We start from the raw sequence: 19,772 nt of genomic DNA on the forward strand, positions 1-19,772 counted from the left end.
ACCAATAACCATGTATACTGTATTGCTAACTTGTGCATATTTAATGTTGTGAGTCACAAGGCCAAAGGCCACGTGCCTTGAACAATTTGAAGTGCAGGTATCCTGATATAATTCCACTTCCTGATCTGAAGTACTGTTTCTAAGAACATCATTTTACAATAATCTACCAAATAGGGTAGTGTAACAATGATGATTATACTGGATTCCTGAGTTTGGCATCCTGGTTGAATAATCATAAGTTTCCCTATAACTATCACATTGTACTATCACTATAAATTTATTGTGGGCCTGATCCAATTCTTACTAACTTCACTGGAGGTGGAATGGATCCTATAATGATAACAATGCTTTTTTATAAAATTTCCTTTTCCATGGTACATCCTGTTCACTGGCAATGATACTCACATTTTCACAGCTTTCATATATTCAAAGGAAGCCATTGCTCTGAATTCTGCCACTGGCAAAGGTATTCAGCAGGAGCTCAGTTTGAAAAATGATTCTAAACATGGCAGCATGCTATTCCACGTTTATAATCTTTCAGTGAAATGACTGCCATATCACATTTGGTCAGTTTACATGATCTGTGTAACTGTCAAATGTACAAACTCACTCTGGGGCTTATAAGTCAAATGGCTTCTTTCTGGGTCACACAAAAACTTAAATTGCATATCCTGAATATATTTTACATATTTCTATATCTCCTTAACTTTCCTGATAGTGTGAAAGTACTCACCAGTGTGAGATTCTTCTTTATGGCGCCGTTGCATATGACTTTGTAGAAAGGAGTAGTTCATAAAAGCCTTATCACAAAACCGACACTACAAAATATAGTTAGATATTTGTTTTAGGTAACAACATTAAATGCTGGTCTTTTTAATTATGACAGTTAACATTTTTTGAATTAGCCTATTACATTTCTCCGTACAGTAGCCCATTCTTGTGCATGGCAACACTGTGATACTGATTTGAATTCCAACACTATTCAGTTTAAATTACATAGCATGCTGGTGGTCACAGGTGAAATATTCAGGCTTGAGTAGTAATGTTAGGAATTATATCCTCTATAAGATGAAGCCACTAAAAAGTGATAAGATCACAGACACTTGAGAATGTCTGGCATTCTATTCAAGAGAAGGTAATGGTTGACAATATTGTGAGAAAACCTAATTAATGATATAATTAAAGTGGAAAACAAGTTTAAATTATTACCCCATTATCACTCACTCTTAACTGTAAAATAAAATCTCCATTTGGACTGAAATGCTCTATGTTTGGTTTTAAAAAACATGAAATATGAGGAATATCCATGCCACTATTTTGGATTTCAACAAACCAAAAAGAAAAATACATGTACTTTTCCCATTGTGAAATTGTATTGCCATACTCTCTCTCCTTCCTCCAACATATATAACTCAATAGCTGAACAGAGAAATTTGGCATTAAACAGTGCACACTTTGAACTATATCCATGTTGGGAGGGCGGGAGGTAGAATCATAGTGGAGTCTAGTTTTAAAAGTACCAAGCAAGGGGGATTGCATCCGTACTTTTGATAAATTATATATGAATACCTAATTTTATTATGCTAAAATTCTTCTCTTCTGCATATTGTTATTGGGACACACCCCACCCGTTAATCTAGGGTTGCCAACTTTATAATATTTAAAAAACGGACACTCCAGCAAGAGTGCCAGAACATTCCCCACTCTTCCCTCTTCCCCTGCCCCAGACCCTACCCCTGGCCCCACCTCTTCACGCCCCCGAGACCCCACACCCCATTCACTTCTCTTCCCCTTTCCCCCCCCGTCACTCACTGCTTTTCCCCCCCTCTTCTCCTCTCCACAGGTCGGGAGGGACTCACCTGCGGAGCCAGGCTGGGAGTTGCAGTCGCCCAACGCAGGTAGGAAGCGGCCCCGACTGAGTAGGGGCTGGCATGGGTAATGACCCAGCCTTCCTGCCTCCCCCGCCTGTAGTAACCGGAATTTCCAGTCGAAAATCGGACACCTGGCAACCCTACCTTAATCACCAGGCAGTCAAGGCATATCTCTATTATGGCTCTGATCCTGCATCAGGTTCCACTAATGAGGCGTCCCATTGACTTTAGCAGATTCTAATGCAGAATCAGGGCCCTAGTCTTTTCTCATAAATCAATCTCCCCAACCCTGACAGGTCTTCTGTAGCTCATCTGCACTCCTCTGAATTAATGAAATTCCCAGAAATTAAAGGCACATCCAGGTGTGACGGTGCCAGAGCTATGTAAAGATTTATTAGCGCCCATCCCAGGATGCAACGTTTGCAACCCAAAATTGCACTGACTTTTTGTTTCCTTCCCATATTATACTGAAAACTCTGATGAAATTTGCAGAAACCTACTAGCCTTAGATTTTTTTAGCATTACTGCTTTTCAGGACACTTAGAAAGGAAATGAGATAACAAAAAGTAGAGTTGTGGGGGAATCATGCTGGAGAAGTTAATAGGGAGGAGGAGCTGGAGCAAGAAAGGGTGACAATTGCAGATAAATAAAAGCACTGTTTAGTAGGATCCAAATTAATAACAAAATACAGCAGAAACCCACTGATTCATCAGCACAAACCTGCAAGAATTTGCCTCCCACCCAACCTTTCAGGAAAAATATAAAAGCAGAGGCTGTAGTAAGGTGCTGAGTTACATACTTCGTTTTTTTATACAAAACGTACTACAGAACATTTACACATTCTTTATGATTTGTCCTGCCTCTAATGGTGTGTATTTAACACACTCATTTACATTCATCTTTTATAAATGTAGAGATGTATTTTATCAAATTTTGATCCTACTGGTATATTTTTAAAGCTTTTTAATTCATTCCTTAAAGTACATTTTGCCCATTTTCAGAGTGATAATCAGAAGACCTACTATAAAACATGAACAAAATATACAGCTGTTGAAACTGATTGACTATGTTGTGAATCAAAACCCCTCATTTCTTTCATAAGGTATGATGGCTAACTATCCTTGGCTATTGTATATGTTACAAATCTGCTTGAGGGAGCCACAACTGCACAATTAAGTCAGTCAGTCACACTGATGTGATATGAATGTAAAAGACAATTTCAAACTTGCTCAGCAGATTTAAAATCTGTTCATTATAGTCAAATTCCCAGGTCTCATCTAGAATTTGAAATTCCTCTACTGATGGCTAGTATGATATTAAATATAAATGTCTTGCAACCACCACTAAAACCATTAATAATTAAGTTACATTTTGTTGGATACATGCAAGGAAGTACTGACATAAAACCTAGATAGAGAAGGTATAGTATGGTAGCAAAGCAAAAGAACCATCAGGGATTTTACACTGTAACAGATTGCGCATGATTTATGGTATTAAATTGGCTGTGAAATACTGTTATCCATTCAAGCACTAAACTCATGTAGTAGAAGCAAGCTCTTATTCAACAACTAGCAGATGGAATGTTTATACTATGTGCCTATTACTGGTGACAATATTCCTCGAACTATTTTTCATAGTATTAAATACAAAAAAGCTTTTATGGAACATTAAGATCTTGTGCAAATCATCAAAATATGAGAAATTCAAATATAGTAGAAAGCTGACATTCCATCATTAAGAAAGATTTTATTTGAGTTTTTGAGCCTTAAAATTATCACACCTTAATAGCAATTCCATTTGACATTTCTTATTTTTACAGTTTTCACTTGTTCTGGATATGGATTAAAGACATTAAACTTAAAACTCAAAACTCAATTACTGTGCATCACATCGAAAATAAAGTGCACATGCATTAAGAAAGGCAAGTAACTGTTTACAGTCTTGCTCATAAAGGGGCCAAAGCTTTTATGGGCATGGAACCTGAATTACACTGAGCAAGACTAGCCAAAACCCCACTGTCTGGTACTCCAGGACAGCCAAATGCTTGATACGGACAAATGATATGTAATTGTTGCCTAATAGTCAATCTGTACTTACAAATACTAGAAATAGATAACTTGGAGTCCTCCATTCAAACCCAAAGTGCTCACTCCATTTTACAGATATTACTCAATATCAGTTTCTGAACTCATCCCTCACTAGATCTAATTCTTAGAGATAATAATTTATTCCAAGAAATAAAAGGGGGAGAAAGAGTTTTTTATTTTATATGACCTTAAATGGATAATGAGATAAATGCCGCTGAACAGAAGAAGGAAGATGAACTATACTCCAAGGCCAGTAGTTTGCTCGATTCTTCAGGCTCCACTCAGCCAGATATGGCCTAAATGCATTCTGAAGAGAATGCACGCACATATTTGTGCTCTCAAATACAATAAAGGGATTACTTGACATTCAGTTGAGTTTACAATTAAAATGATGCAGGGGCTCACTCAGTTTTCATTTTCAAACCAGGTCAGATACTCTGGTCAAACAAGACATCTAGACCTTTTGAAATGCAAATCACATCAGTAGCTTCTCCTTAAGGCCCTGATCCTGCAACTGAATCCACAAGGACCCCACATGGATACCACTACAAGACTGGGGCCTAAGTGAGGGAAATATACAATAAATAGCATAATTTACTTTTAAAAAATACAGAATTTTGGACAAAATATACATATCTTCCTACTGGACCACTGAACTTAAGATGGAAATTTTTCCTTAATCAAGACATTTTAAGAAAGAAAACTTTTTCCTAACCCACTGACATGCTGATGTTCCCTCCAGTTGGGGTTGAAACACGTTGATGGCACAGCATGGGAAAGCTTGCATTGCTCCTACCTATGCTGTACCTATTATTTGGATAAACAGGACTTTGACCTTCAGGAGTGTCAGAACATCTTTCATGAGAGTTAAATGAATTTTAAATACACACACGCAAACACACAAAGTTGCCCCGAGGCCATGTTTGCCAAGTTTCAGCCCAGTATAGTCTTTAAATTTCAGAAGATTTTAAGGCAGTTATAAATTCCCAAAATACTTGTTGAAAAAAGAATGGGAAATTTGATAGACCCTTAAACTGTTAATCTTTCTAAGACTTAACGTGCCCTATTCTCTATTGCCTGCCTTCCACCTTGCCTAATCATTCGCTTCACACACAGGATGGTGAAATGAATACAAGCCTGGAAAAAGCTCATCAGTGAATAGGATTAGCTGGAAATCAAACACCTCCTCTCTAAAGAAATATGAGATACTAGCCCCAAAGTGCTGAGAATGAAACTGCAGCCTCTGGGGTATTTTGATGGGGAAAGGATCTCATGAGGGGTAGGGGATCATATCCCCAAGGTAAGAAAGTGTTTCCTGTCCGTCCGCCCACCCTGCGGTTGCACCATGGAGGGGTTGAGCGCTAGCAGCGACTGTAAGTGTGTCTCACCTGGTGATAGCTGGCTCTAGCCTCCAGCATCATCTGCTGGGTGCTGATCATCTTCTTCCGCCGCCTGCACTCCTCCTTCAGCAGCTTCATCTCCTGGGCGCGCCGGGCCGCCTCCTTGCCCGCCTCCTCCAGCTGGGCGTCGGCCGCCCGCAGCGCCTGCTCGCGGCCCTGCAGCTGGGCGCCCAGGTGCTCCTGGCAGTGCAGCAGGTACTCGATGGAGAGCTGCGCCAGGCGCACCAGCTTGAGCAGCAGCGGGTCGGCGGGGCCCCGGCAATGCGGGCAGAGGAGCCGCTCGGCGCTGCAGAAAGTGACGTGGCCGAGGTGCTCCTGCAGAGCCGCCACGTCCAGCTCGCCCGCCACCCGCTCCACGTCCACGGCGCTCAGCCGGCGCCAGTCCGGGCTCCCGTGCCGCGGCCGGAACTGGAAGGCGGGCAGGGTCCCCGCCGCGGCGGCGCTGCCCATCCCGGCCGGGCTGCAGCGGGAGAGGGAGGTACCGCTGGGCGCGGGGCTGCGCGTCCCGCCACCAGGCGGCCGGCCTCGGCCCCGGCCTCAGGCTCTGACCATGAGCCGGGCCGCGGAGCCCAGAGCCCCCTCCTCGGCGTCTGCCGCGTTGCTATGGCAGCTGCGGGGAGAGAGCGAGAGTGAGAGCATTGGTACCTCCCCTGCCTCCTCCCTATATTACCCCCCACACACTTCCTCATCCCCCATCCCGAACACCTGTCCACCCCCATGGCCTCACCCCCCCCTCCACACACACTTCACTTCCTCATCCCCCATCCCGAACACCTGTCCACCCCCATGGCCTCACCCCCCCTCCACACACACTTCACTTCCTCATCCCCCATCCCGAACACCTGTCCACCCCCATGGCCTCACCCCCCCTCCACACATACTTCACTTCCTCATCCCCCATCCCGAACACCTGTCCACCCCCATGGCCTCACCCCCCCTCCACACATACTTCACTTCCTCATCCCCCATCCCGAACACCTGCTCACCCCCCACACCCTTATCAACACCGCCTCACCCCCCAATCCACACACACTGCACCGCCTCACTCCCCTCATCCCCAAACACCTCACCACTTCACTCTTCCATCCCTAACCACCTCACCCCCATCCTCACCATCCCATCCCCAAACACCTTGTCCCACCCACACCCCACATCATCCTTCCTACCCCCCTAACACCTTGCCCCCCCCTGCATACACAACCCCTCCCATATACACCTCAGCTTCTCATCCTTCCAGTTACTTCCAAACACATCCCATATCACCCCCTCCGCAGGCATCCCTACACAACTCATATTGTATACACACCCCACTCTACCCCCTCCTCATCCCCACAGGCACCCCTATATCCTATACACATTCCACATAGCATTCACCCCACAAACACAGCCTACATTTCTTCCCCTCCAGCCACTTCCCATGAACATCACACAACCCCTTCTGGTACACCTCACCCACTAGTCATATGTTTCACATCTCCCATTTCCAATATACACCCCTGTATAATTCATCCCCATATAGCACATATACAACCCACATCGTCATGCAGAAGGACAGAGAGAGAACATGTGAGCACACAGGAGACTAGGGCCTTGTTTTTATTCAAAGTTGCACAGGTTTAATTAAAGGTGTAATTTTTTTAAACCAATTTGGGTAAACCAGATAGTTTATGTAAGCACTTCATTTGTTAAATCAATATTAAACCAAGTTTAGGAATGTTCACACAGGGTTTTGGTTTAAATAAGGCCTGGTCTATGCTACAAAGTTAGATTGACGTAAGTTGCCTTGCATCAACCTATTCCTGCATGTATCTACACTCAAATTTGTATCCAGCCAACGTAAGCACCATGTTACAGCGATGCAGTAAAACCACCTCCCCAAATGGCATAGAGCAGGGGTGGGCAAACTTTTTGGCCCTAGGGCCACATCTGGAAATAGAAATTGTATGGCGAGCCATGAATGCTCACAAAATTGGGATTGTGGTGCGGGAGGGGGTGAAGGCTCTGGTTGGGGGTGCGGGCTCCAGGGTGTGGCTGGGGTTGAGGGGTTTGGGGTACAGGAGGGTGCTCCGGGCTGGGATCGAGGGGAACACAATAGTCTAGTACTGTGTTGCAGACCTGCCACTTCTACAAGGAACTGCCTGCCATACTGGGTGGAGATCCCAATAGCACCCAGCAGACCACTGTAGATACCTTGGAGGAGCCTGAGACAGAGACCTCTGCAGTGAACACCAAGGAAAACCACATCTTCACATACACAGACCTGTGAGAACCAGGGTTCATGTATGTGTAGCCACAACTGTCTACATTTGTGCACTGAAGTGGACATACATGTTTACTTCCTTTATAATATTAAATTTTCAGTCCAATAAGTTATGTTAAAAATGTGTATAGCATCACCTTTGGGGGTTTTTCCACACCGGTTTTCTGTGCTGTTTTCCCCCCCCCCCATTCAATAAAGTTCTATTTTTGGAGAATCAAATCATCTTTATTGCATCACAACAAATATTGTAGAATGCATAGCGATACTCAAAGCAAACTACTTGTAAATGCACACCAAACATCACATAATTCATAGCTTTAGGAAAACACCCAGTCATATTTATAAATGTACAGTAAGCATTACACAATTCTTAGCAACATCCAAAGCTCCAGGCACAGAGAACAGTCCACCAGAGAACACTACTGTGGCTGACCATTAAAGTGCTCTTTCAAAGCCTCCCTCAACTGTGTAGCTCCATGTTGAGCTCTTGTAATAATTCTTGTGTTTGGCTGTTCAGAGTCAGCAGACAGTCGCTCCACCTTCACCCTATATTTGGCATCAGCTTTTTCCCTTTGCCTCACAGATATGCAGGACAAAACAGGCAGCTATAACCATTGAGATATTTTTCTCACTGAGAATCAATCTAGTGACTAAGGCAAGTACTGCCAGTGTCTCTTCAATCTGCCAATAGCACATTCAACAGTCATTCTGCATCTGCTGAGCTGTTAGCTGCACCTTGCCTTGGTGCTGTTGAGGTGGCCAATGTATAGCTTCATGAGCCAGGGAAGCAAAGTGTAGGCTGGGTCCTCTAGAATCAGTACGGGCATTTCAGTATAGCCAATGGTAATTCTTTGGTCAGGAAAGCCAGTGGGTTTCTGAACAGTCCCATGTTCTTAAAGAAATGAGCATCATGCACCTTCCCTGACTAGCCAATTTTCATATCAGTGAAGCATCCCCAGAGATCTGCCAACAGTTGTATAACAATGGAAAAGTAACCCTTTCTGCTGATGTACTCTGTGACAAGGTGGGTTGGTGTCAAAATATGGATATGTATGCCATCTATCATTCCATCAGTTCAGAAACCCCCCTGTTGCATATACATCCACTATTTCCTGCACATTGTCGAATGGCACTGTCCTATGTAGCAGGATACAATTAATGGATTTACACACTTGCACATCAGTCCTCATTATGGATTTTCCAAATCCAAAATTATTTCCCACTGACCAGTTGCAAGCTTCCAGAGTACAAACACCACATGCTTCTCCACTGGCAATGAAGCTTTCATTCTGGTGTCCATGTGCTGGAGGGTTGCTGCAAGCTTGGCACACTGATCCAGGAATGTGGCCTTCTGCATCCAAAAGTTCTGCAGCCATTGCTCATTGTCCCACCTGCATTACGATGCAATACCAGCAGTCAGCTTTGGTTCTCAGGTCCACAAGCAGTGTTCCATGAATGTCACCAACAACCTTGAATTTTCACGATGTCCCTCACAAGGCCGGCTCTAGCGTTTTTGCCGCCCCAAGCAGGAAAAAAAAAAAAAAAAAAAAAAAGCCGCGATCGCGATCGGCGGCAACTGTAGTGCTGCTTCATTCTATGGCGGCAATTCGGCGGCTGGTCCTTCGCTCTGAGAGGGAGTGACGGCCCCGCCACCGAATTGCCAGACGTGCCGCCCCTCTCCATTGGCCGCCCCAAGCACCTGCTTGCTGGGCTGGTGCTTGGAGCCGGCCCCGTCCCTCAGCAAACTGTCCTCAAAGAAATCCTCATGTCCCCGGTTGTTGTGAGTCCTGAGAGTACAGGAAATTCAGGAGAATCTTGCATCCTGTACTTTCAATGTTCATGAGAATAGCGTGTAACCCAAGTGCCTAATAGGAAGATATCTCTTTAAGAGACCCATGTGACGGGTAGGAGAGAGTTGTGTCTGGGGCCTTCATTGTTGCTAGGCAGATTTAGCCCTCCACATCCAGAAACATCTGGATTTTGGGTGTAGTTTGGGGTATGCTCCAATAGGTTCCCTGTTGCTGGGGTCAGACTCCATGAGGGCCAGCAGTCAGGGCAGCTGCTTTACCAAAGGCCATGTGCCCTGTATGAGTTGGGAGAAGCTGAGACCAAGAGCAGAAAGCAGGCTGTTTCCCCTAACCGTGAAGCATTTTGCAGCAGGTTAGTGATATTGTTAACCCTCTAACAGGGAAGCATGGGTAATGATAATTATAGAAACAAGAAATTGGGAGGGAAAAATAATTTATTCTGTTTTAATTGTATACTTTGAATGTTTTTATTTTATTTTAGCCAAACTGTTTTAGTTAAATTGTCTCAACTAGTATAATTCACCAACTTTTCTTTAAATGTAGTAATGGGGAAAGAGTAATTTATATTTTGCTATTCTCAGTTTTGTATTTTCTTGTAACAAGTTGGATTTTTTTTTAATGTGTACACTTAAGCGAGTGGTTGGTTAATCGGTTAGCTGACTGGCTAACAGTGATTTTAGCAGAGGAAGAGTCAGCATGGATTCCATGAAGATTCCTACAAGCAAGTGGAGGGAAGATGTTGTTTTAGATTCAGCAGACTGTATAGATTTGCTGATCAAAGACTCTGAGATTCAGGTGAATTCAGCCTAAGTTTTGGGAACCCTTCTTCTTCTCACTGTGTTTCTGTGGGGACTGAACTGTTGAGATTGTAATTTGTTTTCTTTATTTATGTATAACTGTGAAGATAATCTATGTGGATTATAAAATGGCCATGTTATGTTGTACAAATTAAATTATTATTTGTTTCTTTATCATAAGATTTTATAAAGTTGTTATTTAATTAAATTCATTTCTTTAATTTCTTTGGGGATTTGAATGTGGGGAGGTTGACCCTGTGCAATCTTTGCTGAAAATCCTTAGAGATTGAATTCTGGGTCTCCAGCTACTTTTCTATGTGAATTCCTGTTTTTTTAGGCACTGGAGCAGGGCAATGAAGTGAACTCTAGCCCACCCAAAGGTTACAAGTGCACAGCTCTGCGGGTTCCATACTTCTGTCAGAGATGGCAGAGACCTCTAGCCCACCCAAAGGTTGTAAGTGTACAGCTCTGGGGGCTCCATACTTATGGCAGAGACCAAAGAGTGCCATGCAGGTTTGTGGGATTATTTTAAAGAGGCACAAAAATTATGGATATGGACAACATTATGGGATGGAGAGAGTTGCATGCTGGAACTTGACCCATAGCTCCCAGAGATCCCTGGACAAATCAGTTCTATCCCACAAAACACTGCAAAAAAGCCCCAAAAGGCATTGTGCAGGACGGCAGCAGTTGGCATACTGGGACACCTAACAGCGGTGTACTGCACTTTACATCGACACAAGTGTTCCTGGTGAGTAGTGGTGCAAGTAGAAATCTTTTCTTGCCGGTACTGCACTCATGGGAGGGACACAAGGGGGGGAACGTGACCTCCCCACATGACCCTCCATGTGACTCCTCCCCACTCTGCCCCCAGCCTGGGGCCCCCATGCTCTCCCCGTCCCCTCCAACAACCCCCTTACCTGTCTAAAATTTTACAACTGCATTTGTTAAACAGATACAGTTGTAAAATGATGCTTTGGGCCCCTGGTGCCACCTGTACTTCCAGGTGTCATTGAGGATCCAGCAGCACCCCAAATTGAAAACTTCTTAAATGAAAGAAGGATAGGAAGAACAATCACCCCACTTTCCCTTAATACACTATTAGTGCCTCCCTTATGTCCAAACTAAGTTTCTGCCAGCTTACCTTTATCTAAGGATATGTCTTCACTACCAACGTTAAAGCATGGCTGTGGCCGCGCTTTAACGTGGCTGTGTAGTCACGGCACTAGTGCTGGGAGAGAGCTCTCCCAGCGCTGTAAAAAAAACATGCCCCACGAGGGGAGTAGCTCCCAGCGTTGGGAGCGCAGCTCCCAGCACTGGTGCATTATCTACACTGCCACTTTACAGCGCTGAAACTTGCATCGCTCAGGGGTGTGTTTTTTCACAACCCCGAGCGAGAAAGTTTCAGCGATGTAAAGTGTCAGTGTAGACAAGGCCTAAGTATTGCTCTCCGCCAGGCACTAGGAAAGCAAAGATGCTGTGCCATCTGGTTTTGATGGAAAAGAGGCATAGAGCTGTGTGTCCCATGTGCACCTTGATAGAACTACAGCCAAAATTGTTTTATTATTTTCCTCAGCATGACATACAGGAGGGGCAATCAAAATCAGCCTGTCAGAATGTGCATGAGAACTGTCTCTGGACAGATAAGCAATTGATCAAAATCACATTCTCTGATCTCTTGGGGCCAAATCCTGTTCCCATTGAAACCATAAGAAATTTTGCTATTGAGTTCAATAGGAACAGGCTTTGACATTTGGAGAGGAAAGAACAAAACCACTCAAGCAAGGGCTATGTTGCTTATACCACAGGTATCAAAGGCTGCTGACTCGTGAGAAAGTCAGCAGACATCTGATCTTTGTCTATTGCAAGGGAGAAATCAGCAATCAAATTAAGCTAGAACAGTCTTTGTACCATATGCAACTCCCCCCAGGCTCCATTACACACCGCCCATGCCTGCACATGCACAAGTGATATACAAACTTTGGTGGCTGTATACTGACGTAACTTGCAACAGTGAACGTTTGTAGTGTAGACATGGCCTAAATCTGTTTTAACCAATTTAAAGCAGTGCAACTTTGAACACAGGCACTAAAGAAGACATTAGGAGTTGCTATGGGATCTCTCCAGGGTGCTTTCTTATACATGTTCAGATAGAGAGGGGAGTTAGCAGCTGAAAGGAAACTGTTGGGAGGCAGACTCAATCAGAACTGGGGGGAAAGTCTGTTATTCTGTCACTGAGATCAGTGGAAGCAAATAAAAAAGGGACACCAGGTGCTACATTTCTAAAAGGGCTAATTTTAAATTTATTTTAGTTCCTAAACAAATTATAACAGAGTTCCTTGTAAATGCTCCGAACATTGATTCCTGCACCCAAAGAATAATTTTGGAAGGATATAATGTATTTTTTAATCCACAATAAAGAGGTTGGAAACTTGCTTTAAGTGCAAAATTTAAACTTAACGGTAGCACTGACTGGTGCCTCAAATAATTTGTTTACATTGCAGTGGTACCCAAAGGCCAATCCGGATTGGAGCCCCATGGTAGTGCCGCTGCTGCTCATTCCAAAATACTGCTTTAGGCTAAACGACCAAGACAACCCTGACAGTTACTCACAACCCGCCCCGCTAATCCGAGCCAAGCCAGCGTGAGGGAGGCGGCAGGGTGACTGGGGAGCGGAGGAGGAGGAGAGACGAGTCTAGCTGGGCCTGGCTGGAGAGGCTCCGGCAGGGAGCGCCCTCCATCAGCGAAGGCTGGGGCTCTGAGAAGCCCGATCTCGCCCTCCGCAATGTGGGGCCCCAGCGGAGCCGAGGCTGGAGAAGCCCCGCTGGCAGCGATGGGCGCCCGGCGGGACCGAGAGCTCCCAAACCAGCCCAGCGGGGGCGCCACGTGTGGGCCCGGCCCGAAGGTTGGTCACAGCTGGGGGCAGCGGACCCGTACTCGCGCGCGCGCAACACAACAGGAGAGAGAAGACGGAGGGCGGCATCCCAGCCCCCGCCTCGCTGCTCTCACCTCAGGCGGCGGTAGCGGCCGCGACACAGCAGGGTCCCCGGGCAGCGCCTCCTCCGCCCGCCGGCTCCGCTGTGGCTGCAGTCCGGCAGGGCAATTCCCGCTGCGCCAGGAGAGCGAAGGGGAAGGGGTCGCGGGGGTGACAGCGCTGCTGCTTCTCCCCGCCCGCCTCCAGCGACCCGACAGCACCGCCTCCCCGCCCCCTCCGCGGCGGCTCCTGCTCCATGTCATAGAGGGGCTGGCAGCTCCCCCTCCTCCCCGCTCCCGTCTTCATTCCCGCCTATCCCCAGGCTCTCAGGCGCAGACACGCCTCCGCTCTCAGATGCCGGGAGAATGCGGAGATGGGCCGGAGCTGGGGGGGCAGAGGAGGCGGCCCCGGGAGCGGGGCATCGGGAGCGCAGGCAGCCCTCGCCCGGCGATGGGGCGGGAATATCAACTTTGAGAAGGAGCGAAGACATTGTGGCTCAGCCAGCCGCGGTCTCCCCCCACAACTCCACCTTCAGTCTCCAGATCCCTCAGTGCCCCAGCTCACTTCTTAGGGTGATGGTTGTGACCCCCCTTAAAATAACAGCAACAGAGGGTCCTGTGGCACCTTTGAGACTAACAGAAGTATTGGGAGCATAAGCTTTCGTGGGTAAGAACCTCACTTCTTCAGATGCAAGTGAAGAAGAAGTTTGCATCTGAAGAAGTGAGGTTCTTACCCACGAAAGCTTATGCTCCCAGTACTTCTGTTAGTCTCAAAGGTGCCACAGGACCCTCTGTTGCTTTTTACAGATTCAGACTAACACAGCTACCCCTCTGATAGTTAAGATAACAGAGATTCCTCGCCAAACCCCGCATTTTCAGCGCTACAGCGGTCTCACAGAGTTGTCTTTGGTTTCTGATACTTAGCCCAAAGCTGACTGCTGATTTTCCTCAAACTCGAAAAAAAAAAAGGGGGGGGGCAGATCAAGGTTTTATGAATTAGGAGACACTATTAAAAAAAAGTTGTAGTTTAAGACATTTTTCTTGCTATTCAAAAAATGACTATAAATGATTAATGGCATGGAGAGTCAATTTATAAAGTTTGTGGATGATTCCAAGCTGGGAGGGGTTGCAGCTGCTTTGGAATCCAGAATGATCTGCATGGGTGGTGGTTGTAAGACGCTAGGGGAGGCTAAGCCTCCATTTTGGAGGTGTGCCTGTGCAACCTTAAATTGGCCCTTGTTCAGCAATGCCCCAATATGCCAACCCTATGGTGGCTGAAATTTACAAGTCCTTTATGTCCTTTCACAACTCATTCACTCTCACCCATAGGATTCCATCTAACACTATTAAAGGACAACAGGCAAGGGTAGGGGGGGAAGGTTGTCCACGGCTCTACCCTCTTTGACCAATGTCTTACTATGCACATACTCATGCTTGTCTTTTGCATTATAAGATTCAGGACAGACCAGCTTAAATTAGATCATTCTGTTGAGAGGGGAGTCAATGGTAGATGACTTTTAGCTCCTTTAATAACAAATGGATATTTGTATCTCTGCTATGATTCCACAATCCTTGATGCTTTGTTGGCTGAATAGTAAAGATTTTCCTTGCTGGTGGTAAAGTAGGGAGTAGTTAATCAGTAGTTGTTTCTAACACAAAACTTGAGGAAAGGCACTAAAGAGCCCATATTCTCAAGGATATTTAGGTGCCTGACTCCCACTGAAATCAACGAGGATTTTATTTAAGGATCTGGGCCTAACTGCTCCTAAAGATGTTTATTAGATGCATAACTAAGCACCTCTCTCAGTAGTTTGGTGATTGGTCTTCCACATTACTTGAGTTCAGCATACCTTTGAATTTATTTTGACTCAAAGGAAGGCACACATAGAGATTTTTGTCTGAGCTGTCTGGCCAATTTAGTTTAGTTCATATTAAATTAACTCATAGAAGCTGCTGTATTCTCAAGGAAGCAAAGCAGGGAGTCTCAACTGACTTAGTAGCTTTTGTTTAGCTATTACATAATCAAGGGAATAAGTAAAAGTGGAGTTCATGTCTTACTCAGAGTCCTTATACTCTGTATTGTATTTATGCCAAACTGCATATCTACTGTAGATCTTCAAATGCTTTGAGTTCAATTTCACTCTTTGGTCCTGGTGTTACCCTAAATTTTAGACACCAATTAAATTAGCCTACAGTAGCACTTCTAATTTAACAAAAGGGTAACAAGGTTGTGGCCTGCCCTAAAGGAATTGCCTGGGTGTTACCAGGGGGCTTGTCTCCAACCTGCAGAGGATTCCCCAGAGCAAGTTAGTCTTGCTAACCCCTGAAAGGACACGGATACAGTTGTATTCCCTCTAAACTGCGGGGTCACCCAGGAGTGATTCAAGTGCTGCGCACTTGATTAGCAGAGCCGCACACATCCAGCAGCATGTGTTCAGATTCCTGTCCCCTTGCAGCTTTGCAGCCACGTTGCCCCTGCAGCTGCTCCCGGGACCCTCCTGCTGACTGTGCAGAGTGTGGGGGGAAAGGGATGCTGATGTCAGGGTGTCCCTCTCCCAGGGCCGGCTCCAGCTTTTTTGCCGCCCCAAGCGGCGAAGCGGGAAAAAAAAAAAATCCAATCAGCGGCAGCTCAATCACGCCGCTTCATTCTTCGGCGGCAGGTCCTTCGCTCCCTCTCTTCCTCTTTGGCGGCACTTCGGCGGCAGCTCAAAGAGGAAGAGAGGGACTGAGGGACCCGCTGCCGAAGACCTGGACCATACCGCCCCTTTCCTTTGGCCGCCCCAAACTCCTGCTTCCTTTGCTGGTGCCTGGAGCCGGCCCCCTCTCCTCCCCCCATTCCTGTATCCCATCTCCACAGAGCAGGGGAGAGGGGACAGGGCTCAGGACTTAGAGCAGAAGAGAGCTGCTGCTGTCTGAGGTCTGAACAAGCCTGGACAGTGAGTGAGTGCCTTAAAGAGACAGTGCACTGTCTCTCAGAGACTTCCCCAGAAGCCAGCTCACACAATCTTTCTCTCTCTCTCTCACACACACACACACACACACACTCTCTCCCCCTCCACCCTGCCCATGTACCCTATCTCTGCAGAGTGGGGGAGAGGAGGGGAAACAGGGCTCAGGAGCAGGAGAGCTTTCAATGAGTGCCTTAAAGAGACAGCATATGGCATCTCTCAGAAAATTCCCCAGCAGCCAGCACACACAATCTCTGTGTCACACAGTCTTTCACACTCACCTCCCAACACATACTTGTATTACGGTTGTTGGTACTTCTTGGTATTTCCTGCAATGCACATATATTCGCTGTAATTTTATTCTTTCAAAGTGTGTTATTTTAGTTTGACTGATCTATGCATTTCATAATTTTTATTTCTCTTACACTTAAATTTAATTCTTTGAATAGTGAGTTCTAAAATGCCTAACCTGTCCTGGCTGGAGTAATTATCCCTATGGTAACTTTTTAAAGATATATATTATATCTAGGTTTTTTGTTTCTACTGGTGCACATCTGCACATACCTTGGTGCACATAACAAAATTTATTCCACGCATGGATGGAAAAAATTAGCGGGAACATTGGGATACAGCCTTCTGCTTTAGGACTGACACACACAAGCAGAAATTCTTCGAAAACATATGCATTATTAATTTAAAAAAGAAGTAATTGCAATATTTTTAATAGAAGCAAGAAAGAATACATAAAATATATTAAAATACAATAGAATTATATCTAGGATTGAAGCGGCGCACCAAAATAAAAGACACGGACTACACAGGATATTTAGATCATATAACAGTCACAATGTAATAGATATATATATGCAGGTATGAGTCTCTACATACACTAAAAGAACAGGAGTACTTGTGGCACCTTAGAGACTAACAAATTTATTAGAGCATAAGCTTTCGTGGACTACAGCCCACTTCTTCGGATGCATAAGAATACAGAAGAATAAGCTTATGCTCTAATAAATTAGTTAGTCTCTAAGGTGCCACAAGTACTCCTGTTCTTTTTGCGGATACAGACTAACACGGCTGCTACTCTGAAACCTGTCTATATACACTAAGGCTCTAGTCTAGATGTTGCTATTCAATAACATGCTTAATACAATGTAATATATCTTACCTTTATAAATCATTACAATATTATAGTTTTAGAGATAATTATTTAATGAATACTAACATTTAATAGTTAATCGTTTAATATATTAATATTTAAAATCTAACATTTAAACTTTTAACATCCTGTGAGCCAGACTAGCCAAGCGGTCGCAGGATGGGTAGGGGAGATTTCACTCAGAACACAGGCATCCAGCTTTATTTACAGACAGATCCCCGCACTCCTTAACAAGAGATGGAAATATCAGACTTACACTTGTACCCAATTCCCTCTGTTTCATCTTAATGGTCCTTCTGATCTGTCAGTAATGATGTTAAGGATGGTGACTGTCAAGGCCACATTTTCCTAATTGCTACCGCTGCTTGCTACTGATGCTTTTTCAGGTAGCTGCTTTTTGGAATTTCTGTTCTTCTCAGGTAGCTTTGGTTCTTCCACAAAGCCTCAAACCCACTGCACTCAGCCTGTTAGCTGTTGACCTTATATGCTGGTAGATCTCTCAAGGTCTGCTCATTACATAAGAACGGCCCTAATGGGTCAGACCAAAGGTCCATCTAGCCCAGTATCCTGTCTTCCGACAGTGGTCAGTGCCAGGTGTCCCAGAGGGAATGAACAGAACAGGTAATCATCAAGTGATCCATCCCCTGTCGCTCATTCCCAGCCTCTGGCAAACAGAGGCTAGGGACACCATTCCTGCCCATCCTGGCTAATAGCCATTGATGGACCTATCCTCCATGAATTTATCTAGTTCTTTTTTAAACCCTGTTATGGTCTTGGCCTTCACAACATCCTCTGGCAAGGAGTTCCACAGGTTGACTGTGCATTGTGAAGAAATACTTCCTTTTATTTGTTTTAAACCTGCTGCCTATTAATTTCATTTTGTGACCCCTAGTTCTTGTGTTATGAGAAGAAGTATACAACACTTCCTTATCTACTCTACACCAGTCATGATTTTATAGACCTCAATCATATTTCCCCTTAGCCATCTCTTTTCCAATCTGAAAAGTCCCAGTTTTATTAATCTCTCCTCATACGGAAGCTGTTCCATAGCCCTAATAATTTTTGTTGCCCTTTTCTGAACCTTTTCCAGTTCTAATATATCTCTTTTGAGATGAGGCGATCACATCTGCACACAGTATTCAAGATGTAGGCGTACCATGGATTTATATAGAGACAACATGATATTTTCTGTCCTATTATCTATCCCTTTCTTAATTATTCCCAGCATTCTGTTCACTTTTTTGACTGCCGCTGCACACTCAGTGGGTGTTTTCAGAGAACTATCCACAATGACTCCAAGATCTCTTTCTTGAGTGGTAACAGCTAATGTAGACCCCATCATTTTATATGTATAGTTGGGATTATGCTTTCCAATATGCATTACTTTGCATTTATCAACATTTTATTTCATCTGCCATTTTGTTGCCCAGTCACCCAGTTTTGAGAGAGCCTTTTGTAGCTCTTCGCAGTCTGCCTGGGTCTGAATTATCTTTAGTAATTTTGTATCATCTGCAAATTTTGACACCTCATTATTTACCCCCTTTTCCAGATCATTTATGAATATGTTGAATAGGACTGGTCCCAGAACTGGTCTCATGGGGGACACCACTATTTTCCTCTCTCCGTTCTGAAAACTGACCATTTATTAGCATAATTGCTATTTTTCTCTAGCTCCTCCTCATTATGTCATACTTATAGCTAAGCTCCTCCCCCTGGTGCCTTCTTGGATAGAGTTCCTCCCCTGATGCCATCTTGGGAGAAATGCTGAGTCAATTCCCCAATAGTTGCTGGAACTTTCCATACCCTAACCCTGTGTCTTTCATAGAGGATTATTGCATCCCTCATTTTGGATTTTTATCTTTAAAGTGTCACTAATTACTATTTATCTAAAGTCTTATTCTTAAAACTAACTGCTATTTTATGCAAGTCAAAGTGTCCTGATTCTGTCACCACCTTAATTATATCAATGGGGAGAGGTGACATTTTTACGATAATTAAACTCCTTTTTCAGTTTTTCTCTGCTGGTCTCTATCAAGGTGCTGCAAGGTTTTTCAAAACAGCTAAAAGCAAAATCTCTCGTTACACTGGATTGATGTGAATGCATCTAAATATTCAGAAGAACTTTCTTCTGGATCTGAGGAGAAATTACACTTCTCTCCCACAAGATGTGAAGAGGTGTATAGAAGGGACTTACGGTGATATCAATTAAAACCAAGATTTTAGGATAAAATAATGAAGACCTGACTCTGTATGGTGATGTATTCCTGGCAACAGATGTGGCGCTTTTTTTTTTTTTGAGTGCTTCACAGGCGCCAACTTTCCTTGTCGCCGGTGGGTGCTAAGGCCCCCTCCCTGCCCATATTGGACCCCTCCCCAAATCTCTGCCCCGACCCCGCCTCTTCCCCGAGCATGCCGCGTTCCTCCTCCTCCCTCTCTCTCCCAGTGCTTGCCGTGTGAAACAGCTGT

General features: G+C 44.7%; 1 protein-coding gene across 4 annotated transcripts in view; it reads right to left on the reverse strand.

Annotated features, from left to right (window-relative positions):
- Positions 1-13,380, reverse strand: part of DZIP1 (DAZ interacting zinc finger protein 1) — a 78,901-nt gene extending 65,521 nt beyond the window's left edge. For all 4 annotated transcript variants that reach the window (XM_054012180.1, XM_054012188.1, XM_054012169.1 and 1 more), the window contains exons 1-3: positions 13,233-13,380; positions 5,347-5,968; positions 734-818 (exon numbers count right to left, since the gene is read on the reverse strand). In XM_054012180.1, coding sequence (XP_053868155.1) covers positions 734-818; positions 5,347-5,808 — 547 coding nt within the window. In that variant the 5' untranslated portion in view covers positions 5,809-5,968; positions 13,233-13,380. The remainder of the gene's footprint in view (positions 1-733; positions 819-5,346; positions 5,969-13,232) is intronic.
- Between the last annotated feature and the right edge of the window lie 6,392 nt (positions 13,381-19,772).

Source organism: Malaclemys terrapin, chromosome 1, assembly GCF_027887155.1.
Source record: "Malaclemys terrapin pileata isolate rMalTer1 chromosome 1, rMalTer1.hap1, whole genome shotgun sequence".
NCBI lineage: Eukaryota > Metazoa > Chordata > Testudines > Emydidae > Malaclemys > Malaclemys terrapin.